This window comes from Orcinus orca, chromosome 4 (genome assembly GCF_937001465.1).
Source record: "Orcinus orca chromosome 4, mOrcOrc1.1, whole genome shotgun sequence".
Lineage (NCBI taxonomy): Eukaryota > Metazoa > Chordata > Mammalia > Artiodactyla > Delphinidae > Orcinus > Orcinus orca.
Genome location: NC_064562.1, coordinates 48515362 through 48542231, shown reverse-complemented (window position 1 = coordinate 48542231; position 26870 = coordinate 48515362). Strand labels below are relative to the sequence as shown.

Here is a 26870-nt window from a genome sequence, read left to right as displayed (position 1 = left end):
CTTCTACATTATTTAGTATGCTATTCATTGCTTCTAGATTGGTTTTTATCTTGGTAATTGAGTTGTTTTTGATTGGCTCCTCTTTATAGTTTCTAATTCCTTGTTACAGTGATTCTGCATTTCTATCAATAATCGTTCTTAATTCATTTAGCATTTTTACTACCACCTTTTTGAACTCAGGGTCAAATAGAGTGGAGAGGTCTGTTTCATTCTTTGTTCTTTCAGAGGATTTCTCTCGTTTTTTAATTTATTTAAAAATTTTTATAACTTAAAAAAATTAATTTATTTATTGTTGGCTTCATTGGGTCTTCATTGCTGCACGCAGGCTTTCTCTAGTTGCAGTGTGCAGGCTTCTCATTGTGGTGGCTTCTCTTGTTGCTGAGCATGGGCTCTAGGTGCGTGGGCTTCAGTAGTAGTGGCGCGCTGGCTCAGTAACTGCGGTTCGTGGGCTCTAGAGCGCAGGCTAAGTAGTTGTGGTGCACGGACTTAGTTGCTCCGCCGCATGTGGGATCTTCCTGGACCAGGGCTCGAACCTGTGTCCCCTGCGTTGGCAGGTGGATTCTTAACTGCTGTGCCACCAGGGAAGCCCCTCTCTTGTTCTTTTAACTGGGACCAGTTCCTGTGCTTTTTAAAATTTACTTAAATTTATGTCTCTATAAATTTAGGAGAAACAGTTATCTACTGTGGTCTTGAAGGGCTGGTTTTGATGTGGGAGCATTCCCGAGTAGACTGTATGAGTCCAGTAATTTTGGTGCAATGGCTGCTTTTGGTATGGATGCTAGCCACATCTTTCCTCAGAGCGTTATCCCCTTGACAGGGCATGTGATTGGTGTTGTGGTGACCAGAGCCTGCACTGGATTTGGGTGGGGCCTCATCTTTGCTCCATGGAGTCCCATCCCTTTCTTGCCTAGTACTGGGCTGGTGCTGGGGGCTGGGGTGTTATGACTGCAGGAATCGAGGTGATTGTGTTGCCACCTGGGACTGGGGCTGCCTCTATGGTAGGGCTCTCCCAGGACCTCTCTGTCCCAAATCCGGCTCCAGGCTGCTGTGTGAGGTGGGCAGAACTGGAGCCCTTCTGCCAGGAAAGGAACATCTGAGTACTCCTCACGTGTGATTCTCTGATGCTGCCTGTCACCCACTGTGCACACCAACAGAGACAACTGCTGGAGCCAAGCCCTGCCATGCACGCTGACAATGAGCTCTGGTTTGGCCCAGATCACACCCCAGACCCTCTGGGCTGTTTCTGCACAGCTACACAGAGTCCTCTCCCAGGGTCCATCTCCCTGAGTTTCAGTGCCTAGCCACTGCAAATACTAGCAGCCCCGCCCAGCAGGCCTTTCAGGCTGGGAAGTGCAGCAAGGTGGAAGCTGTGAGCACCAGACTCTCTCCACCCTGATTGCTAGCAAGCCATAGTAAAGGGTTAGGTTAACTGTTGAGGAGGACATTTAGTACCTGAAGAGAGAATTCGTTAAACAGACTGATAAATTTTCTCCTAATTTTTTCAGACTAATCATATAATCATAAAGTGTTAGCTTGTGGGGGCAGAGTCAAGATGGCACTGTGGGAAGATGCCGAGTTAGGTCTCCCCACAGCTAGGGCGCCTGCTGGCCGCGGATGGGGGACGCTGATGGCCAAGGAGATGGGAGGAACCCCCAGGTGAACAGGTAGGACGTGGGGGGACTGAGGAGGGAGGAGAAGTGGAGGCCAGATTGGCACCCCTGAGGCCAGGGAGATCAGGAGAGGCAGGCAGAGGGGCCCTCCAGGAGGATTGGGAGAGGAGCAGAGGGCAATTGCCCACCCACTCAGGCCCGAGGAGCCTGCTGAGCTCCCAGGCCAGTCCCCTGCCCTCCAAGCCCCCCCCCCCCCCGCCCCCGACTGCATTGGTCCTGGGGGCATAGGAAGGAGGCCGGGGAGATCAGGAGAGGCAGGCAGGAGGGGCCCTCCAGGACCAGAGGAGCGGGAGAGGAGAGGAAGGCGTTTGTCCCTCTCACTCAAGCCCAGGAAACCTGCTGGGCTCCCAGGTGAGGTCCTCCACGCTCTGAGACCAGGGGTGGGGGGCACACCTGGGCCCCTTCTGTTCCGTTGAGCCTAAGCCCCACCTCCTACAGACCCCAGGGCCTTTTCCAGCCCTGTGGGTCCTGAGCACTGGCCCCACCCAACACCCAAACCTTGCCCTTGCTTAGGCTCCATCCTCCAGAGTCAAGGCGTTTACACCCCCTTTTTTTTTGCTTTTTTCTTCTTTTCCCTCCTCCCCTCTTTTACTATTGTGGTACTGTTGTACCTTCTGGTTGTTGTTTCATCTATATGTTAATTTTTATATTCTTTCTAACATATCTGTTAGTTTCCTAGTCTAATTTTATTTTTTACTTTGCTACTGTTCTCTTTTTTTTTTTTTTTTTTTTTGCCACCCCACGTGGCTTGCAGGATCTTGGTTCATGAGCTGGGGGTTGGGCAACAGCTCCTGTGGTGGGAGCTCTGAGTCCTAACCACTGGGATAACAGAAACCTCAGACACCTCAGAGAATATTCATCAGAGTGAGGTCTCACGGAGGTCCTCATCTCAGCACCAAGACACAGCTCTACGCAACAGTCTACAAACTCCAGTGTTGGAAGCCTCAGGCCATACAACCAGTAAGACAGGAACACAATCACACTCATTAAAAAAAAAAAAAAAAAAAAAAAGGCAAAACATAGTCACAGATGAAGGAGCAAGGTGAAAACCTACATGACCAAATAAATGAAGAGGAAATAGGCAATCTACCTGAAAAAGAATTCAGAGTAATGATAGTAAGGATGATCCAGAATCTCGGAAATAGAATGGAGGCATGGATTGAGAAAATACAAGAAATGTTTAACAAAGATGTAGAAGAACAAACAAACAATGATGAACAACACAGTAACTGAAATGAAAAATACACTAGAAGGAATCAATAACAGAATAACGGAGGCAGGAGAATGAATAAGTGAGCTGGAGGACAAAACGGTGGAAATAACTACCAAAGAGCAGAATAAAGAAAAAAGAATGAAGAGAATTGAAGACAATCTCAGAGACCTCTGGGAAAACAATAAACGCACCAACATTCAAAGTATAGGGGTCCCAGAAGAAGAAGAGAAAAAGAAAGGGTCTGAGAAAATATTTGAAGAAATTATAGTGGAAAACTTCCCTAACGTGGGAAAGGAAATAGTCACCCAAGTCCAGGAAGCACAGAGAGTCCCATACAGGATGAACCCTAGGAGAAGCACACCAAGACACATATTAATCAAACTAACAAAAATTAAATTCAAAGAAAAAATATTAAAAGCAGCAAGGGAAAAACAAAAAAAATAACATACAAAGGAATCCCCATAAGGTTATCAGCTGATTTTTCAGCAGAAACTCTACAGGCCAGAGGGAGTGGCAGGATATACTTAAAGTGATGAAAGAGACAAACCTACAACCAAGATTACTCTACCCAGCAAGGATCTCATTCAGATTCAAAGGAGAAATCAGAAACTTCTCAGACAAGCAAAAGCTAAGAGAATTCAGCACCACCAAAGAAACTTCTCTAGGCGGGAAACACAAGAGAAGAAAAAGACCCACAAAACCAAACCCACAACAATTAAGAAAATGGTAATAGGAACATACATATTGATAATAACCTTGAATGTAAGTGGATTAAATGCCCCAACCAAAAGACACAGACTGGCTGAATGGATACAAAAACAAGACCCATATATATGCTGTCTATAAGAGACCCACTTCAGACCTAGAGACACAAACAGACTGAAAGTGAAGGGATGGGAAAAGATATTCCATGAAAATGGAAATCAAAAGAAAGCTGGAGTAGCAGTACTCGTATCAGATAAAGTAGACTTTAAAATAAAGACTGTTACAAGAGATAAGGAGGGACACTACCTAACAGTCAAAGGGTCAATCCAAGAAGAAGATATAACAATTGTAAATGTTTATTCACCCAACGTAGGAGCACCTCAATACATGAGGCAAATGCTAACAACCATGAAAGGAGAAATCAACAGTAACACGATAATAGTAGGGGACTTTAACATGCTACTTACACCAATGGACAGATCACCCAAACAGAAAATAAGTAAGGAAACACAAGCTTTAAGTGACACAATAGACCAGATAGATTTAATTGGTATCTATAGAACGTTCCACCCGAAAGTGGCAGAATACACTTTCTTCTCAAATGCTCATGGAACATTCTCCAGGATAGATCACATCTTGGGTCACAAATCAAGCCTCTGTAAATTTAAGAAAATTGAAATTGTATCAAGCATCTTTTCTGACCACAACGCTATGAGATTGGAAATCAATTACAGGAAGAAAAACTGTAAAAAACACAAATGCATGGAGGCTAAACAACCAAGAGATCAGTGAAGAAGTCAAAGAAGGAATAAAAAAATACATAGAATCAAATGACAACGAAAATACGATGACCCAAAACCTATAGGACACAGCAAAAGCAGTTCTAAGAAAGAAGTTTATAGCAATTCAATCTCACCTCAAGAAACAAGAAAAATCTCAAATAAACAATCTAATCCTACACTTAAAACATCTAGAGAAAGAAGAACAAAGAAAACCCAAAGTCAGTAGAAGGAAATAAATCATAAAGATCAGAGCAGAAATAAATGAAATAGAAATGAAGAAAACAATAGCAAAGATCAATAAAACTAAAATCTAAAATCTTTGAGACGATAAACAAAATTGATAAACCCTTAGCCAGCCTCATCAAGAAAAAACCAGAGAGGATGCAAATCAATAAAATTAGAAATGAAAAAGGAGAACTCACAACTGACACTGCAGAAATACAAAGGATTATAAGAGACTACTACAAACAACTATATGCCAATAAAATGGACAGCCACGAAGAAATGGACAAATTCTTAGAAAGATACAATTTTCCAAGACTGAACCAGGAAGAATTAGAAAATATAAACAGACCAATCACAAGTAATGAAATTGAAACGGTAATTAAAGCTCTTCCAACAAACAAAAGTCCAGGACCAGATGGCTTCACAGGTGAATTCTACCAAACATTTAGAGAAGAGCTAACACTGATCCTTCTCAAGAGTTTGATCCTTCTCAACCTCTTCCAAAAAATTGCAGAGGGAGAAACACTCCCAAATTCATTCTACGAAGTCACCATCACCCTGATACCAAAACCAGACAAAGATATCACAAAAGAAGAAAATTATAGACCAATATCACTGATGAACATAGATGCAAAACTCCTGAGCAACATACTAGCAAACAGAATCCAACAACATATTAAAAGGATCATACACCATGATCAAGTGGGATTTATCCCAGGGATGCAAGGATTCTTCAATATACGCAAATAAATCAATGTGATACACCACCATAACAAATTAAGGAATAAAAACCATATGATCATCTCAATAGATGCAGAAAACGCTTTTGACAAAATTCAATACGCATTTATGATAAAAACTCTCCAGAAAATGGGCATAGAGGGAACCTACCTCAACATAAAAAAGGCCATATATGACAAATCTACAGCAAGCATCATACTCAGTGGTGAAAAACTGAAAGCATTTCCACTAAGATCAGGAACAAGACAAGGATGTCCACTCTCACCACTCTTATTCAACGTAGTTTTGGAAGTCCTAGCCACGGCCATCAGAGAAGAAAAAGAAGTAAAAGAATACAAATTGGAAAAGAAGTAGCAAACTGTCACTGTTTATGGATGACAGGATACTATACATAGAGAATCCTAAAGATGCCACCAGAAACCTACTAGAATACAGTATGGAGGTTCCTTAAAAAACTAAAAATAGAACTACCATGTGACCCAGCAATCCCACTACTGGACATATACCCTGAGAAAACCGTAATTCGAAAAGACATGTACCACAATGTTCATTGCAGCACTATTTACAACAGCCAAGGCATGGAGCCTACGAAAATGTCCATCGACAGATGAATGGATAAAGAAGATGTGGCACATATATACAATGGAATGTTACTCAGTCATAAAAAGGAGCGAAATTGAGTTATTTGTAGTGAGATGGATAGACCTATAGTCTGTCATACAGAGTGAAGTAAGTCAGAAAGACAAAAACAAATATCGTATGCTAACACATATGTATGGAATCCAAAAAAAAATTGGTACTGGTGAACCTAGTTGCAGGGCAGGAATAAAGATGTAGACATAGAGAATGGACTTGAGGACACGGGGTGAGAGGGGGAAGCTGGGGTGAAGTGAGAGTAGCATCGACATATATACACTACCAAATGTAAAATAGTTAGCTAGTGGGAAGCAGCAGCATAGCACAGGGAGATCAGCTCGGTGCTCTGTGCTGACCTAGAGGGGTGGGATAGGGAGGGTGGGAGGGAGGTTCAAGCGGGAGGGGATATGGGGAATATGTATATGTATAGCTTTTCACTTTGTTATACAGCAGAAACTAACACAGTATTGTGAAGCAATTATACTCCAATAAAGTTCTATTAAAAATAAATACATCAATAAATAAAGTGTTAGCTTTGGATGGGACTCTGGAGGTCATTTGAAGCAATCTCCCAATAAAAGATACACATAAGGGAACTGAATTCCAGAAAAGTTAGATGTTTTATCTAGAGCTACTGCTCTTTGGTGACTGTACTATGAATACAAAAATGTAATTTGCTTCCCACTAAATTATGAGTCTGATAGACTAGGAGCTGACAGATTAGATTACCAATAGGCACAGACCAATTTGAAATCTTTACTAAGGTAGATTGTGTCTAACTAATAAAACTTTATCTTTATGTTTCAGGACTAAAAACTGCAAATTGTGTTGAGAACATGGGTAAGATATGCTCTAGAGTATTATCTCTGCAATGGGAATTTTATCAGTGTTATTTCTCAGAGGAATAGGTCAGAGCCACCCCACTGTACTGTCATACTGTCAGCCATTGTCTTCTCAAGGCTGAGTTGTGCTACTGCTACTACCTTTTCAGGGGGAGGGTGCAGGAGCCCACCCTAAGCCTATCCCAGCCTTGCCTGTGGCTGTTCTCTCAAGCATTGCATTTGCCTTGGGCAGGCAGGGACCATGCCACTCTGACCCTAGCCTATCATTACAGGACTTTGACTCCTGAATACCCCTCCATGACTCCTATGCACAGAGTTAGGCTTGTATTCCTTTGTTTTGACATCTTGGGGAGTAATATTTGGGAGACTGATGAAGGATTCCTTCCCTCATCAGGGGAAAGACTGGGGAGACAGAACGGTAATGTGGTCTGTTTCCTCTTCCTCAGGGAAAAGTGGAGAATATAACAAAAATAGTCTCTCTTAGAGGACCATAGAGAAGATTTGGGAAGGTAAACAGGAATTCTAAGAGTAGTCAGGAACAACATTATCAAATTAGGCTCAAAAGATCTGAACCAAAGTTGACAGGAAATGCCTTGGACTGATGCATGCTTTGGGTGGATCCTTTTGAAGATTTATTTAAATAGCTTGAAAATAAGGGTCCATTTCTAGCTGTCTTCCTGGCTAGTTTTTCTTTGAATTCTTCTTAAAGTAATTAAAATGAATCTATATCCATTTATTTTTGAGACTGAAATTTTATATTTCTCATATTGCCATATTTTGCCTGTATGTTGACCGAACCTGACATTCACATCTAAGTATAGTACTATGTAATGAAAACATGTTTGTATTTCAGAATATTTTCAACACATCAGTGTCTACAACTCTGGTAAGTATGCTCTATTTTTAAAAATAATGGATGTTTAATAGCTCTTTCCTGTTCAGCAAATTCAGTTCTTAGCTGACAAAAAAGAGTACTTTGCAAGTATGAAGGAGTAACCTGGCAGATATGCGGCGGAAAAAAGAATCCATTCTGGGGAAATTTACCCCCTTGCAAATGAGAGAGTTGGCTCTCTGGAGATCTGAACAATATGGAACCATTCTAGGGAATAAGGCTGGGCGGACCTGAAGGGCTAGGCACTCTTGACCAGGTCTGAGGCCTCTTATGTATAGCTCTATTCTCAGTCATTGAGATTAGCCTGTGTGACACCAAACAACCAGATGAAAGTAGAAAAAGTTAGTCATTTGCCTTTTTCAAGTAAGGTGATGTTTGGTATCATTTGACTAAAACATCTGGGTGATTAGACGCTTTCCCCAGCCCCTAAGTTTCCACTTACGGTGATATGGCCCAAATCACTTCTTTGCATTTAAGTTCCTTGTTATGTATTTGGCCCATGTAGCTACAATAAGTTTTTATTTATTGAAGAGAGAAAAGTATCTGGCCTTTCCTTAAGTATGCAGTTTACCTGACGTTTGGAAGATATTTCCTGTCCTTGTGTGAAGCATTTCATGCCCCTGAGGACTTGCTTAGTAACACTTCTTATTGGCAGGGCAGCCACAAGTTTTACTGGTCACTTCACAGGGACTTCAGCTGACTCTTCAAGACAGACATTTTTCTAGCTTGTGGAGATCGCTAGGAGACTTACTGTGTATAACAGTTTCTCTTAGTAGGAGGGTCCAGAGGAATGTTCCAGCCCAATTAGCCAAGGTGCATTTAGACTGTGGCTGACACTTATATTTAGTAGCATTAGCTTACTGGATATATCAGGTGCATCTTTATGGCCATAATTACCTGAAAATAGTTCTGCTCCAACTGTGGTAACTCCCAATTACTTTGTTCTATCATTAAAACTGGTAAGTTTCTTTTTGTAACTTAGGTGTGAAAAACCAGAAACTTGAAGACCCTGGTAAGACATTTTCATAAACTCTAGGGGCTTACATTTGTAAGACAGCTTCCTGAGGGTGGGAGTAGGTGGGCATGGTAAGGAAAAGTGGGAAGAAGGCAGAACCCACATTAGCTTACTAGTTTGGTATATAAGAGACGCTCCTGAGTTCCAGATATCCTTCTTTATAAGGACGACCCAGCAGCTCTGTCTGTCTCCTATCTAACAATCCATAGGTCATCCCAGCGGAGCAGTTAGAGACATGACATAAGAAACTAGTTCTAGAGAATTTACTATCTTCTGCTTTAGGCTAGCTGTTACATGGATAGAGGAAGGTGTGACTAATTATTCCACAAACTCTGTAACCTAGGGTGTTCATCAGGAGCATAAAAAATGGCATTTTTTCCTAAATTAAAATGATTTTATATATGTATATATATTTCTGTTTCTAGCAATCTGAGTAACAAATGCTATTAGCTATATCCGTCTGATTATTTAGTATATTCCAAAGTATGACTCATTCCCCAATTTTTTTTGTCTTTCTTAAAAATGATATTCTTCAAGGGTGCTGGGACAGAAACACTCTCATAAATTACTGGTGAGATTATAAGTTGGAACTTTTCTGGAGGACAATTTCAATAGTATGTATCACTAGCCTTAAAAACGTCCATACCTTTTAACCTAGCTATAACACTTTTAGATATTTGTCCTAAGGGAATAAACATAAAAATTTGTGTACAAAATATGTACAGAAATGTTTATGCAGTGTTATGGTAGCCAAAATTTATAAATAACCTTAGTATCCAACAATTGGGTATTGTTAAATAAATTATATCCATACTATGAAACACTCACCAATTTAAAAACCATGTTTTTGAAAAATATCTAAAGTTATGAGAAAGTACTTATAATACAGTGACAATAAAAAAAGGATAAAAACAAACTCTACTCAGTACTCTGTAATGGCCTATATGGGAAAAGAATCTAAAAAAGAGTGGATATATGTATATATATATAACAGATTCACTTTGCTGTACACCTGAAACTAGAACATTGTAAATCAACTATACTCCAATAAAAATTTTTTAAAAGATAGGATAAAAACAGCATATGGAGTATACTATCAAATTTATTTTAAAATGTCAAACGGTACAAACTTCCAGTTATAAGATAAATAAGTACAGGGGATGTAATGTGCAACATGACTATAGTTAACAGCTGTGTGGTGTGTTTGAAAGCTGTTAAGAGAATAGATCCTACGAGTTCTCATCACAAGGAAAAAAAAACATTTTTTCCTTTTTTTTTTTTTTTTTGGTATCTGTATGAGATGCCGGATGTTAATTAAACTTATTGTGGTAATCCTGTCACAATATATGTAACTCAAGTCATTATGCTGTATACCATAAACTTATACAGTGTTTTATGTCAATTATATCTCAATAAAACTGAGAAAAATAGTAAAAAATGTATATGAGCATGTACATATATATATATATATATATATATATATATATATATATATATATATATAGCAAAGAGACAGGAAATATACCAAAATATTAAGACTGAATAGCTCTGATATCTGGGATTATGAAAGTTTCATTTTTAAAAATAAATCATGACAAATGTAGGTCAGAGTCTAAAAAAAAATCAACAAGAGATATTTTGCTTAATCTAGGAGAGTGCCTGGATCACTAGCCATAGTTCTCACAGTAAGTTAGGCACCAGTGGGTTAAATCTCTTTCCCTTTTCCCCCAAACTCTAACAGCTTTGAGAGTGGGTCATCTCTCAAAGCTTTTAGAGTTTTCCACTGTAAATAGCTATATAAATATAAGGTTAAATTTTCAAGCTTACTGCGTTTATCACTAAATGTTTCCTATTCTCATCTTCAGGAATGAAAAGCCAGGAGTCCACAGTCTTACCTGGTAAGTGATCTTCTACTTACTCTCAGAGACTAGCTACAAGATTAGAAGGAGGCATGAGGACTCCTAGAACTAAGGACGTTACTGGACATGGAGAGTTTGAGGAATAAGTTAAGTCAAAACAGAGGGACTCTAATTATTGAGAGATTATTATGTTCCATGCAGTAATGTACTGAACAGTTTTATAATGTATCACCTTTAATCACCACTTACTACAAACCTACAAGGTATTTCTTTTGCGTAAATAAGGAAATGAAGGTCAGAGGGATTAAGCCTGCGCAATCACAGAGCTAATAACTATAATGACAATAGAGCTAAACCAAGCAGAGTCTTAGACCCAGTACTATTTCATTTAAAAACCGACGTACTGGGACTGACTGCCTTATGAAGATAAGGTTGGTCAGATAATGAAGTTCTTGAACTCCACCATAAGGAGTCTGGGCTTTGTCCAGTTAGAGAATGAAGAGCAATTTGAAAGGTGTTTTTGTTGTTACTGTTTTCTTTTTCCTTTTTTTGGGAGGGGAGTGGGATTGAAGATGGGGGAGGTATAGACCAAAGGGAGCATTAACAATGCAAGATAGTTGATTAACACTAACCAATATTCATTTCTGTCTTCAGGTGTGAAGAGCCAAGAAGCCACCCAAATACCTGGTAAGACAGCTTTGTTTACTTTCTTGGCCAAAGTATGAGAAGAGAAGGATCCCCCCGTGTATTAAAGAGAATATTGTCATGAGATGATTATTCATTAATATTTCGCTTACTGCCGCCTACCAGTCATTCTACAAAGATTTAGCTGGGGAAGAGAGTAGAAAAGTACCTTTCCTCCCTAGTGTTCATGCCTTCCTGGAGCAGGAAAGTTAGCTCTGCTGGGGGCATGGCTGAGGGCAAGGCTGCTGGGACCTGGATGCATGCAGTCCAGCCTTAGATTCTATAGCTAAAGGTACTCAAAAGAAACTTCAACTTCATGCAAAAGCTAACTGTTAGCTTTGGCTAATAACATCTCAGCATCTAGGATCGCCAGGTAACTAAGCATAGTACTCTCCTGGCATAGAGGCAGACTTAATGAGGCACCATGGCAGAAGGCTCCTCTGAGTTTGGCATGGATTTGCACAGTGAGGGTTCATGTAGCCAGAACTTTTAAGTAAAAAGCCAGAAACTACAGTGCAGTGGGACCGTTGGTGCTTGTATCTCTTGAGTTCATGAGACGAGGAGTTTGGAAATTGTACTCACTGGAACAAACTGCAAGTCACTGAAAATTTCTTTCTCACGTAGGAATGAAAACTCCAGAACCTTTTTCACTACCTGGTAAGCAATGCTAGGCATGCTGGAGAGGAAGCTGCCAATCCGGGGAGCATAGATATAATTGTCACCATTAGATACGCAAGGGAGGCTAAGTACTTTGCACAACAAGATCACGTGAGTGAGTGAAGGACTCAGGTCTCTTACCTTATGACCAAGTACCTGTTTCTTAAAACTTGTGGTTCCTCTAGTGTTTTTCCAGTATACTTATCATGACACATTTAACCTACCTTCAAGATATAACCATGAAAGCAGGTATTTTAAAAGTATGAGGCTGTTGCTGAGGGTGGGGCCTTGAGTTTCTGTGGCCAGAGAAACTGAACAGTATGACCCCTGTCAAGTCAAAAGGGCCTCAGAACTCACACTTACAGGGGAGGAAAAAAATGAAACGGCCCTCAAACTTAATTTTTTTCCTGAGACAAGAAGAAGTTAAAAAAAAAAAGTGGACATTATCTAATATTTTACCAGAGAGCTATGGACAATAAGACGACTTGTCTAGGCCTCAGAATTGTCGTCTTTCACAGGTGGCTAACACATGTCATGTTACCTTATAGGGATATCTGTAAGGACTATAAAAACACAAAATCTCAGGGCGCAAGCCCCTATCTAATGGTTCAATCCTGCTTCTGAGCTCATGTCGTGTTTTGCAAATAATTTGTGTTAGGTTCTGTTATTATGGAATGATCATCTGTTAAGGAAATTAGATTGTTGGCATCTGCTAAATGACATCCATCCGCACAGTACTGAGTTTGCCTCACATTGCTGCCTTTGGATAATGTGTGCTGTGTACAGAAACAGCCGTTCCCAGTTCATGATCTAAAGCACTTGGCAGACCCGGAGAGAGAGGTTCCAGCAATACTTTTATATCACCCAGATTGGAACTGTTGGACTTATTTGGCCGCGACTTTGAAGTGAACCTCTAATGACACTGATGACACACTTCGCGTGTCTACATCTCTTCAGCTCGCGGGACCTGAGTTTGCATAGTACTCTCGCTGGCACCTTAGTAGGCGCCCCAGCTGCCTGAGAGGCAGCTGCTGAGCAGCATGTGGAGGGTGAACACGGTCTGGTCTGTGTGGACAGACAGACCCAACTTCATGAAGTCTCTCCTCTGCCGTTTTCCTCTGGGTAACTTTGTGTAGAGGTAACTTTATTTCACTTTTCTGCACCTCTGCTCCCATGTCTGTACAATGAAGAAAATTTCTGTCTTGCAAGACTGATTAAAGTCCTAATGAGATAAAAGTACCGGCAAAATGAATGGTGCTTTAAAATAGGAGTAAATGGTAGATGCCTTTATTATTATCTGAAAATCTTTTCTTTATTTGGGAATAAAAATGTTACAACCGGGTGAAAAACCTGGTAATAAATTCTTTTCTGGGGGCGGAGGCACCATGGGGTTCTGAGTCCTTTACCATAATCGTTCAGTTAGCTCCGTCTAAAGGGGGATGGGGAGAGGACACTTGAGCTGCACAGCTTCTGACACCCCAGGCTGCAAGCCAGAGGGGGAAATGTTGAGAACTCCCTTCAGTGTGTGCAGCAGACTGCTATTACGGTTCCCTGGGTCAGGCAGAGAAAAAGGCAGTTGACCTGAAACTGGGACAGTTGGCTTCCCGCTGCGCCTGTCTATTCCAGAATGGGACAGGAGGCTTCCCAGGGTGCGCAGGCTACCGTGAGAGAATCTGTGGTTACAGGAATAGCATCATCAAGGAGGTGTGTGTGAGAACCATACAGTGTAGCACCATCCATTCTGTGCCCTTTCTATGTCCTCCAACAAATAGGCCACTCAGTTTTGCTGGGACTGTTTTGTATTGTGCCCTCTCCTAGAAAGCTGTGTGTCGTGCAGGCTTTTTAAAAAGTGGTGTCAAAACATTTACACAGGATCTCATATAATCCAATAAAAGAAATATTGTTATCACCGTTTCAGAGATGGAAACATGGAATATGGGAAGTTAAGGAACCTGTCAAAGGCTAGGATGAGACAGTCAAGACCCAAACTTTTCAAGTTTTGTTCATTTTCTGTCACATGACACTTGTCTTCCAGCTAGATGTAGTTATAGAAAATACACCTCTAACCTGGGCTCCTAAAATTGGCATTTGGCTTCAAAGCCGTCAGAATATGGCAATATTGTAATATTTCAATGCTAACACACTTGGAGTTAGAATAGCATAGTAAGTAAGAGCAGAGGGTTTGAAAGCAGGCATTGCTACCACTGATTACCTCTGTGATTTTATGCAAGTTTGGGGGAACTTCTGTATAATACGGATAACTCTACTACCTACTAGGAGTGTAACAAGTAAAGGTAATAATGTACATAAAGCATTTGGTCAATGCGTGACACACAGTAAGCATTCAATAAATGATTAGTGTTATGGTTGTGCTTGGGAATCTGAGTTCAATATGTAGAAAAAAGACTTTTCTTTTTTAACAAAGTTTAACCTTTCTTTTAATGGAAACACACACACACACACACACACACACGTTTAACCTTTCTTTTAATGGAAACACACACACACACACACACACACACACACACACACACACACACACACACACACACACACGGTAAAAAATTTCAAAGCATGCAAATGTTTAAACACTGAACCCTTCCCCCAGTCCCACCTATACCTCTAAAACTAATGCCCTGCCCCTCAGTCCCACACGCAGAGATAACCAAATTAGCTTAATCATTTAATCACATTTTTCTCTTTGGGATAAATCTGTGTACAATGCAGTTAACTCAAAATCTGTTTATATTTTAGAAGACAAAAGTCAAGATATCGACAGTCCTGGTAAGAAATATCTCATTTCCTTAGTTGATAAATGTCTGTTTCTGCAATACAGAAAAACTGAGAAATTTATTTTCTCTCAATAAAAGGAACAAAATCTCAAGAGTTTAAAGCATCATATATAATGTATAATGTCATATCCAAATGCTTGTATGTGCAAATGGGGGGGGCAACTTGATTTTGCTTCTTAAGCACTCATTTTCAACTATGTATATAGACTGTACTTTTTCGAGCAATGGTTCTCAACCCTGCAACCCAATTCTCTCTTTTTAGAACAAATATTTTATAAAGGTATCCTGAAATAAGATTCATAAATAAGTCCCACTTGCACCATAAGAAAATCAATATAATGTCCTAACTATATAACAAAATTATATACATTTCAATATGTAAATGCCTAGATTATTCTAGATGTCATGAAGTAGATTGTATTTATTTACACAGAGAAATCTGGATTTAAGAGAGAGGACTGGAAGCTATTCTTTACAAATATAAGAAAATGAAAGTGAAGAAATACCAGGGGCACTAGAATAGAAACCAGTGTTTATTAAAACTACCCCAAAATATTTTGCATATATGTAAAACTTAGGTTCTGGGTTTGAGCATTATAAATAGGTTTTTAACATATATATGTCTAGCAGTGCATTTGAAATTTATGTGCAAGTGGGTCGATTTTTCCTTGTGCAAGACTGTCGAGAGCACTGCAGGATACTAGCCCTCTACTTCCACCCCAGTGCCGTGACAATCAAAAATATACTCTGACAAATTTCCAAACTGCTTTAGGGGGCAGTGCAGCCCCCTTGAGAACCACTGCTCTCTAGTAACAAACTAATGCATGAGTCCATCTGCTTGTCCATTTTCCCCATCTGTATACATATAACTGCACGTTTATAATCGTGGCAAGTAAATTTATGAGTTGAAGGTTTTTATAACATTTACTAGTTATTTCTCTTGGTTTCACTTATGTGAGTGGTGATCCCATTTGGATATTTCCAATCAGTCTTCCCTTGTACAGTCTAAACCAAAACACAGCCAGAAGTCAGATATCTGAGTTAAGGGCAGTGTGAAACAGACCATCCTGAGATGGCTGGACTCCACTGTACCTCTCTCCACTAGTTCAGGTGAAAGGGAAGCAGTTTTCTCCAGAGTAGTGTTTTATGTATAGAGGGAAAAAAATTTTTTTATCAGCTTGCAGGGCTGTTTAAAAAATGCAATTTTTTACACTGTAAAATATTACACTGTATATTGGTAGAATATGCATATGAAATATACTATCTTGAAATAGAAAAGACACAGAATTTAACTTCATCTTGCATATACAGAAAATGAAAATTTTAAATTGCCAAGAAATTCTAGAGAACTTGAACAAAAAAACTACCTTGTCTACATAGATACTAAAAAGCCTGTGAAATCTTAGATAAAACCTAGATCAGCACACCCTGATGATATATATGAAAATATAGCCCCAAATCTGTAATGAACTATATTTATTTTAAAGTTGTCCTGGTTAGAATTACTTCATGTAAAACTCAACCTGGATGTTCACATATTCAGGATATATGGTGTAGGTGGATGAAACTTGATACTAAAAATGACATGTGTCAATGACTATGTCTTCTCATTAACAGCTCCAGCTCCAGGTCCAGTTCCAGGTCCCAAAATCCATACCTCCGCATCATCTGGCAAAATGCTCCTTCCACCGTTTGGGACATTCATCATTTTAATCAGTGTTTCTGCTCTAAATCTCTGTTGCTCTGTAGTCTGATACATTCTTTTTAATTTTTGGGGGGCGGGGGCGCTGATTTATTTATTTATTAGACTCGAGTGCTTTAGTACAGAACGGTACAGAGACGTTTGTGCTTCAATACTTTCAAACACTGAGATTCTGATAATTTCAAGGTAAACAAGTTTCAAGACAGACTAGCTTTTTGATACATTCTTTATTACTTGAAATATGCTACAGGCATCCCACAGAAATCATCGAAAGGAGTGATGTATTTTTCACTTGTTGGCCAAAGTCATTCGATAAAATGAGAATTACATATTAATGTAATTAACAAATTCAGGTAGCTGACCCAGATGTCACAGAATTCATTTTTCACTTATTTCTATATTAATCTTACGATTGCAAAAAACTGTATACTTTTGATTTAATTCAATAAGACTTTAAAATTATTAGCTATAATTTCAGTAGAATTGCTAGATATTAAAATGTCAGTAATGCTAATGGTTAACCTGAATTTAATTCCTAATTAGAATTTAAAGGTGTTCTACTTATCTTTAAAGGATCAAACTTTGACTTCTATTCAAATAGTGTATTCTTTCAGTCTCTTCATTTTCCTTCTATATATGAACACCTTATATTGTTATAAACACAACAGTTTACCAAGTATTTCACATACGTAGTCCCTAACTTGAACCTCATGTTAACCCAGGAAGGCAGACAGTACTGAATGAACATGTGGGCTCAATAAGCAAGGAAAATGAGTACAGTACAGTAGTCTTTTACCCCAGGTATTGTGGTGGTTGAAAAGTAATTGATTTAGGCATGGGCTTTGGTAACTGACACTTGTTTACACTGCCAGTGTTTCAAAAAAGGACTTAAGGCCACTTTCAGAGATTCAGAAAAACTACATGAAAGCTCAACTAGGTGTTTGTTAGGGGTTCAGTGTGCTTTAATTCTACCATTTACCTCTCTTCATGTTCAGAATTTTGAGTGGACTTACCACAAGAACCAGTTCACAGCACGTCTATAAATTGTGCTGGAGAACACAACTTAGTCCAGAGGCCAAGGTTGGTCTTTTCTTCTCATTTCCACCCAAATCTAGAACTTGGTTATCAGTTGCTTGGAACACAACTCAGGTACAGACCAAGTCCAGTTATCTAACCAGCTACATGAACAAGGACCACAGGCCTTGCCTTACACATGTAGTCACCAGCAGGATCAAAACTTAGGAGGCTAACTGGGCCTGTCTTTAAAAGGCAGACCCCGCGCCCTATCTAGGGCTTGTGAAATTAGAAACCTAACATACGAGAGGACAAAAAATGAAAGGCTAGAGAAGTAAGCATGCTATACATGATTAGCCATCTGCCCAACAGAGAATGTGGCTCAATGAGTAACAGGTCTCATCTATTAGATCACCAGCTCTTCCTACAGTGAGCGGGTGTGCAGAGGGGCAAACTCCTTCCACATTCGGCTACATGGATGAGAAAGATGAGAGGTGTTATAAGAAACAGCCCCGTGAACCTTGTTTGTGTCTCCTACACAACTGTTAGCTAGCTAGTCTGCATCCTGACAGATTCCTTCAGTGGGATCTCAGAGGGAGGCCTCTGGATGTACAGTGCATCACACTCCTTACTCCTTGCCATCCTCATAATAAACACAGTGGCACGGTTAATGGGGCTGTTTCTTTTAACACCTCTCATCATAAGACAAAGCATTACGCAGAAATGCAGAGTTAAAGCATTCCAAGAGGGGCCAAAATGATGCAGCCCAGGTGTGCAGTTTGTAGTCAGAAAAATTGTTTAAAATTATCTAGTTGTTAAAGAATCACTATTGCACATTATCATGTCTAATTCACATTTTCCAGTGTTTTCAGATACTAATGATGTATTAGAGAATTCTTTATCCTGGATGATATAGGAAGTAATTTTTATTTGCTGTACCCTAGTCAAAATATATCAGTACTGATATACTTTCCTTAGAGGGTAAAGTCAGACTTAAAGCCAGGTTAAAACTGAAATTCTTGAGCTGTGATTATGATTTAGTATTTGTGTGGACATGAATGGCCATTCTCCCAGAGCCAAATAAAGCACCAGACAGAATTATATAAAAGTAATTATAATCAAGAATTTATTTATAACTTTTCATCTTTTTTAGAAATAAAAAGGTTTAAAAAAAAGTTGTAAAAATGATAAAATGTAATTTTGTTATATCCTAATTGCTTAGGTGTGTTCTGTAAATTCCAAATAAGTAAAATAATATAAAAATATATTTTCAAATCTTTATAGAATGAAAAGAAAACCACATTAATCATTAAATACTCTTGGATTTTCTTTACTCCTCCCACAGATGAATTCACAAATATAAAAACTGACATACATTTACATTCTGAAGTACAAATCTCCAACAGCCAAGTAATTATACAGTTTGTTATGTGCAAAGTAGACATTTCCTATTTACTTGCTATGGAGAGCAGAGTACAGGCTCAATGGAGAATAATCATTAAACAATGATTATTTTTAAGAAGAATGCTGTTGTAAAAATATACAATAGGAAATATTTTTGGTAATTATGTACTTCTTTTTTAAAGTAATTACAGCTTTTAGATGTAAATCTTTCAAAGGCTATCTCTGAAGAGCAGTGATGTGACAGTTATTTCAGATTTGATGAATAACAATTTGTCAGGAACCTTCTCAAAAACCAAGTCAGGAGAGAGGATTGTTTTCTTTCTTTTCCCCTCCACGTGGTCAGTTTCATTCTTAAGGAAGGTCTGATATAACAAGAAAATGTATTTCACAAACCTTTAACACAAGTTTGTGAACTGTCAACTGAAGACACCACCTCTGATGTGGATGGTTTCATTCAATCCATGTTCTACCAACTTGATATCTTCTAAGTCATCTTTTATGATGCTAATCAAGTGGCTAAGGCCTTCCTGTTGTTGTTTCAAATGCTAGAAGGAATTTAAAAAATATCAATGTATTTATTAAACTGCACGCTACTCACAGGAAAAAGGCTATTTTTCACTATTTTACCAGCAACACAGCACTTAGTGGCTGCTCTCATTATCTGCATGTTTAAACACTTGTACTATATGTTTTGCTAATACTTTTAAATACAGTAAAATACTACTGTAAAAAGCAATAAAATCAAATATACAATGAACAATATCTGTAACAGAAATTTTACAAAAGATGCAGAGTTTTAAAGGTTCCTTTTATCAACCTTTGATAAAAAACAAAGGTATATTAAAATAATGCAAGAAGGTACTCAAATATAGATGACTAGCAAAATAATCATTCTGAAAACTGAGGATTTCCATGTTTTGAAGTACAAACTGATGATAATAGTGATGATATAACTACAATTGCTAGCATTTTAAAGAGTCCTTCCCAGATGTTAAGGCAGCTTGAAGAGTTTCATGGGTATTAACTCATTTAAAATCCCTAAAATCCCTTTGAGCACACTCTTTGGGAGTACCATTATTACCTCTTCTCTACAGATAAAGAAACTGAGATACAGGTAATGAGCCATGATGCTTCAATTCCAAAACAATATACTGCTTTTCATCATCTTAGGTAGGTGTTTATATTATTCCCAATTTTACTGCATAAACTCTTCTATATAGTTCTTTATTCCAATATGCTGGAATCTTTCTCAGTTAATTTTATTGTAAATATGAATATAATCAAGTGTATGTATACTTTTCGAGATCCAGAAGCCAAACTAATTTTTAGTTGCATATAACGGCAATATCCACTCTAAAGCACATAATAAAATCAGACTTGTTGATGACATTTATAACTACCTAAAATCCTCAGGGTCATACCAACCTGCCACGCCAATTAATCCTACCTAATAGGTTCCACAAAGTTTACCATCTTAATATATTTTTTTAGACACAGCTGATGGCTGGATAGCTTTTATTAAACCGATCTATATTTATACTAATGAAACTAAGCTAGAGCAGTACGTCCCAACTTCATAGAAAGTGAGCCGTAGACAAGTGGTTGGAGGTTTCGGCTACCCCAGCCTACACCCAGGTCCCCTGAGGGCTGACAGGATCAGTAACTCTACATATTTATAATTGATATGTGGCATCATGTAAGTTGGGAATATGTGATATAGAGCAGTTACTTCTCAGACTTTGTGCATACAAATCACTCTGTGATCTTGAAAAATGTAGCTTTCAGAGTCTAGAGTACGGACTGAGCGTCTGCATTTCTAACGACCCCCCAGGTGCTGCTGCCGCTGCCCACACACGGCAGCAGGGTCTAGGGTACTTCGGTTGTCTGTATTACCTCAGAATTCATCGATGTGGGGGACAGGGGAAGAGAACGATTAACTTTCTTTTGGTGGGAAAATATACATATCATGTCCATTTTAACCATTTTCTGTCCAGTCCAGCAGCACTGAGTAAATCATGTTGTGCAACAATCACTACCATCTATCTGTTGAACTTTTTCATCTTCTCAAACTGAAATTCTGTACCCATTAAACACTAGCTCCCCATGCCCCTTCCCCTCAGCCCCTGGCAACTACCATTCTACCCTCTATGAATTGGACTACTCTAGCTACCCCATATAAGTGGAATCATACAACTTCTGTCCTCTTAAACTGGCTTATTTCACATAATGTCTTCAAAACTCACCCATGTAGTGTGTGCATGTGAGAATTTCCTTCCTTTTTAAGGCTAATATTCCATTGTATATATGCCATATTTTGTTTATTCATCCACCTATGGACACTTGGATTGCTCCCACTTTGGCTACTGTGAATAACGCTTCTATGAACATGGCTATACAAATCATCTGTTTGAGTCCCTACACTCAATTCTTTTAGGTATGCACCCAGAAGCAGAATTGCTGGACTATATTGTAATTCTATGTTTAATATTTTGAGGAACCATTTTTCACAGTGGATGCATGCACCATTTTTACATTGCTGCTAGCAGTGCATGAGGGTTCCATTTTCTTCACATCCTCTAAACCCTTGTTATTTTCTGGGTTTTTTTTTTTTTTTTTTTTTTTTGGATAATAGCCATCCTAATGGATGTCAAGGGGTGAATTCACCTTTTTAAAAGGTGACTCTAGTGCAACACGTACCTGCTTGATTTCTCGTAACAGATCTGCATCTATGTAATATCTTTCTTCAGATTTGACTGCTCCAAAATGATTCTGCATCCTGATCTGGGACATCAGTTCATTCAGTCGGCCCTAAAAATAATACAGAGTTGAGGGACTTCCCTGGTGTCACAGTGGATAGGACTCGGCACTCCCAATGCAGGGGTCCCGGGTTCAATCCCTGGTCAGGGAACTAGATCCCACATGCATGCCGCAAATAAGAGTTTGCATGCCACAACTAAGGAGCCCGCCTGCTGCAACTAAGGAGCCAGCAAGCTGCAACTAAGGAGCCCGTCTGCCACAACTAAGACCCGGCACAACCAAATAAATAAATAAATAAATAAAAATACTGAGGTGAATTACAACTGCTCACAACATTTCTAAAAGAGAATGTTTTATTTTAAAAGGATAGGTACTACTCTAATTAAAGGTGCCAATTCTCCCTTTGTACATTACTTGAAACACTAATACAAGCCCAAAACATCATGATTAAGAGTCTACATTAGAAATGAAGTTTTGATTAAAAAGAACAAATACTTAATAAAAAACAAGTATACAAAATTCCTCTTTTTAAAGACCAAGTAACATTTCTCTGCAGATACACCTGAAACAAATTCTAGCTTTATGGTCTTATAAGTGCTTACCTTAAACTGAGTAGGGGCATTTAGTTCACACTGAATTGTATCTAGCTGAACTCGCAACTGCTCTTCATCAGCTTGGATGGCATACCCACTCTTCCTCTGAATTTCCTGTTTGATGAGGACCTATACAAAGAAAAGCCACCACCAACGATAGAATCATCTCTTTTCAGTTATGCAAGTAATTTTATTACACATCAATTGTTGAAAGAAATTAGCTGAATACACTAACAATAGAATCATTAACAGTTCAAGATTTGAATTATGTTTGCCCATTTTTATTAGGCAAGTTACATTAATTTGTTTCCTTTAATGACTACATAATTTTCATGCATTATTAATAAACTCAAGTGTTCTTGAGGGGCATATATTTTATTTCTAGTCTTGACACTATGAACAATGCTGTAATAAACATTTTTGTATATATATCTTTATTTACTGGTATAGACCCCCAGGAATGAGATTGCTGGGTTTAAAAGTGTGTGTGTTCAATCTTTAGAAGCTGCTAGATTGCTTTCCCGAAGATCCTCCTGATGAGTATTAAAGAGATCATGCAAATTTTTTTAAAAACCTACATTCCCTTGAATGTATTTTTTTTTTTTTTTTTTTTGGCCGCGCCACTTGGCCTGTGGGATCGGCTAGCAGGATGTTAGTTCCCCGACCAGGGATCAAACCTGGACCCCCTGCAGTGGAAGCACAGAGTTATAACCACTGGACCACCAGGGAATTCCCCCCTTGAATGTTAAAGGACCATCTTTTAATGGTTAAGAACTACTTTGCATCTGTTCTTCTGTGAACTGCCTTTATACATTCTTTGCCCGTATTTCACTTGGGGTTTTTTAGGTCAAATTATAGGATCTCTGTATAATACAAACACTACAACTGAAATCAGTGCTGTTTGCAAATTCAGATTTTTCTTTTTCTGAAATCACTTTACTATTGACAAATGGCTTCTGTTACCTTTTACTATACAAAATTTTCTAATTCTTACATAGTCAGTTTTGTTTTACAGTTTCTGGCTTTCTAAGAAGCTAAAAGTCTCTCCAGTCCCTAGGTTGTACATGCAGCCTCATAAATTTCTTAGAGTTAAGTCTTTAATACCCCTTATTTTTGTATATGGTGTGATACAGTGGTCTAATTTTATTTTCCAGATGGATAGCCAGTTACTCTAGCATTACTTATTAAATAAACCCACTGAATTGAAATACCACCTCTGTCATATTAAGATACGTGTGCGTCTATTTCTGGATTGTCTATTCTTTTCTATGGATCTTTACATCCAATCCTACACCAATCCCATATTGATTTGATTACAAGAGCTTTAAATAGGTTCTAAAATTGGATAAGGCAAGTCCCCTTCACTATCTTTTTTGTTCCCCCCAGCAGCTATTCTCAAAACAATTATTTATGAACTGAAAGATTTCAATTTTTTTAAAGTTGTAATTCATTTTTAAATTTTATAAAGTAGATATTGTCTTCTCATCCAAGAATATGGTTTATCTGTCTCTCTATTTGTGAAAACCTTAATTCAGACTGTATATTTTCCTCAAATTTATTCCTAAGTATTTTACAGTTTTTTCATAATAGTGAATGAAATATTTTCCTATTTCCATTAATAGTATAAAGAAACACTGATTTTTGTACATTTACCTCATACTGAGCCATCTTGCCACATTAATTCTATAGTTTATTTCCTTGGGTTTTCTAGATATACAATCATGTCATCAGCGAAAAGAGATGATCTCTTTTCAATCTTTATACTAGTTAACTACCCTGCTCATTACATTTATGAAAACATATTTTCCATGTGTTGCTATGATAAATTATGTTGACAGATATCCTGTTATAAAACCAACCCTCCATTCCTGAAATAAACCTTACTCAAAGTATATTCCTTTAGAATTTGATAAATAGCTGGATTCTCTTCACTTATATTTCATTTAGAATTTCTGCATTTGTTTTCTTTGGTCAGATTTATTGAGGTATAATCCACATACAACAAAATTGACCCTTTTTAGGTGGACAGTTCTATGTATTTGGACAAACACAAGTTCCCATCACCACAGTCAAGATACAGAACATTTCCATCACCCCAAAAAGTTCCCTCCTGCCTCCTGTAGCCTCCTCTCCCTTACCTCCTGCTCCTAGCAACTACTGATCTGTTACCCACCTCCAGTTGTACCTTTTGCATGAATCATATAAACGGAATCATACCACATGTAGCCTTTCAGTCTGGCTTCTTTTGCTTAGCATAATTTGCATCTCTACTAGAATTATCTGCTTTATAAATTTTTGTTTTCGGGTACTAAAAACAGATGTAAAATGCTGCCACTGCTCTGAGAAACAATTTGGTAGTTCTTCAAAAAGTTGAACATAAGAGTTACCGCATGACCAAGCAATTCTTATCCTAGGTTTATGCATCCAAGAGAAACAAAAGCATAAATCCACACAAATACTTGTACACAAGCGTTAATAGCAACATTATTCATACTAGCCAAAAAGTGGAAACAACCAAAATGTTTATCAATTGATGAATAAATTAAAATGTTGTATAGTCATACAATGAAATATTATTCATCAATAAAAAGGAATGAAGTGCTATTACATGCTACAACATGAATGAACCTTGAAAATATTATGCTATGTGAGAGAAAGCCAGTCAAAAAATACCACATACCATATGATTTCATTTATATGAAGTGTCCAAAAGAGGCAAATCCATACAAACAGAAAGTGGTTGCCTAGGGCTGGGGGGGTTTGGGATGAAATGGGGAGTTGCTGCTAATGGGTATGGAGTTTGTTTTTAGAGTGATAAAAATGTTCTAAAACTGACTGTGGTGATGGTTGTACAAAACTATGAATATACTAAAAATCACTGAATTACATTAAATAGGTGAATTGTATGGTATATGAATTATATCTCAAACTGTTTAAAAAAATCCATATTTTTCATTTTGTCTGAAATAAAGTAACTTTGGAATTAGCTCTTTAATGGTTAGACAAAATTCAGCAATGACACTATCTGACCTTGGTGCTTTTTCCATGGTTGATCTTTAATAACTTTCCCAATTGCTTCTATGGTATTTGTCTATTTAAGATTTTTCTCTGTAGATCAATTTTGCTAGAAAATCATCTGTTTTCTCTAACTTCTCAGTTTACTGCTGTGAATTCCATTGCAGTATTTTCTTATTCTCTTGTGTATATCTGTGATAATGTCTCCTTTCTCACTTCTAATTTTTCTTTATCTTCTTCAGGCTCATGAGATGAGTCTTTTATTCCTTCTTCAGACTCATGTTTTGCCATTTTAATGGTCTTTTTTTCTTCTTAAACTATTTATTTATTTGGCTGTGCCAGGTCTTAGTTGCAGCATGCAGAATCTTTTAGTTGCAGCACGTGGGATCTTTTAGTTGCAGCGTGCAGGATCTTTAGTTGCAGCATGCGAACCCACAGCTGCAGCATACGGGATATAGTTCCCTGACCAGGGATCAAACCCAGGCCCCCTGCATTGGGAGCGTGGAAGTCTTAGCCACTGGGCCACCAGCGAAGTCCCTTAATGGTTTTTTCAAAGAAACAGCTTTTCCATTTAATCTTTCTATTATGATTAATTTTTAAAATTTATTTCACTTTATCTTTATTTCTCTCTTATTGGTTTCTGTTGGCTTATCGATAGTATTTTTCTAACTTAAGATCAGTACTAAGTTCTTTACTTTTTGCATCTGTACTTTTAAAAATGAAGATTTTTTAAGGTTATAAATTGTCCTCTGAGTGCAGCTTTTGCTGTATCCCATTGATTCTGCTATATAATGTTTGTTTTCATGATAATTTCAACTTTTGTTGCTGTTCATTCTTTTACTTCCTCTTGTTAATTTGCAAGTTCTATTGTTTTTCATTCATTAACAGTTACACTCCCTTTTCTAGCACTCAAAATCAAAACTGTATTTTTCTACTATTTTTATGAAAACCAGATATTAATGATCTGATGCATACTTTTCTTGCACCACGATGATTTTTTTTTCACTGCTTTCCCCCCACCCTCTCAATAAAATGCTAATTTTAGGATATTTTCACGTCCTTCACCCAGTCCTGTAAGATCTCTCCTCCAACTTCCAGGTTTTAATGAGAAAGTTTGGTACTTTCAGTTTCAGACTATTATTGTTATTTCCTTTTAGTCTGTTTTTTTCTATTGTAAAAATCCATATTTAGCATTTCCATCATGTATACAAGTCTTATAAATGTTGGAAAAAAGTCCAAATTACTACCTGTAAGGTTCTATGGGAAAGGTCCATGAGTTTCCTCTTGTATTGTGCAATTTTGGCCATAGTTGTAGTTTGATTCTTCTGTAATTCACCAATATCTTCAGATATGATCTGTTTTTTTAAAAAAAATTTTTTTAAGGTAAATCAAATATAGGTATCACAGCTATTTATCAGGTTTACCTATATGCAAAAAATGAGCCTAACATTCATCTTTCAAAATATAAACTCCTTTCCTTTAAATCTCCTTTTATATTTCTTCCCCTTTTGTACATTTAAAAATTAAAAAGTACCATTCAAAAATTTCTTTAGAGCTCCAGAAAATTTAGTGATGAGGCAAAGTGTATAGAAAAATAATATACTTGTTGGGCTTCCCTGGTGGCGCAGTGGTTGAGAGTCCGCCTGCTGATGCAGGGGACGCAGGTTTGTGC

General features: G+C 38.0%; 2 protein-coding genes across 8 annotated transcripts in view; one reads left to right on the top strand and one right to left on the bottom strand.

Annotated features, from left to right (window-relative positions):
• ART3 (ADP-ribosyltransferase 3 (inactive)) overlaps positions 1–18643 on the top strand; it is an 84062-nt gene extending 65419 nt beyond the window's left edge. For 3 of the 6 annotated variants that reach the window (XM_033406501.2, XM_033406502.2, XM_049709400.1), the window contains 8 exons: positions 6780–6812; positions 7668–7700; positions 8689–8718; positions 10587–10619; positions 11235–11267; positions 11889–11921; positions 14676–14705; positions 16331–18643. In XM_033406501.2, the coding sequence (XP_033262392.1) occupies positions 6780–6812; positions 7668–7700; positions 8689–8718; positions 10587–10619; positions 11235–11267; positions 11889–11921; positions 14676–14705; positions 16331–16467 (362 nt within the window). In that variant the 3' untranslated portion in view covers positions 16468–18643. The remainder of the gene's footprint in view (positions 1–6779; positions 6813–7667; positions 7701–8688; positions 8719–10586; positions 10620–11234; positions 11268–11888; positions 11922–14675; positions 14706–16330) is intronic. The other 3 variants (XM_049709402.1, XM_049709401.1, XM_049709403.1) reach the window with 3 other exon arrangements.
• Positions 18528–26870, bottom strand: part of NUP54 (nucleoporin 54) — a 38007-nt gene continuing 29664 nt past the window's right edge. The window contains exons 9-12 of one of the 2 annotated variants that reach the window (XM_004280183.4): positions 26446–26553; positions 22193–22312; positions 21531–21641; positions 18528–19378 (exon numbers count right to left, since the gene is read on the bottom strand). In XM_004280183.4, the coding sequence (XP_004280231.1) occupies positions 19250–19378; positions 21531–21641; positions 22193–22312; positions 26446–26553 (468 nt within the window). In that variant the 3' untranslated portion in view covers positions 18528–19249. The remainder of the gene's footprint in view (positions 19379–21530; positions 21642–22192; positions 22313–26445; positions 26554–26870) is intronic. The other variant, XM_049709386.1, reaches the window with a different exon arrangement.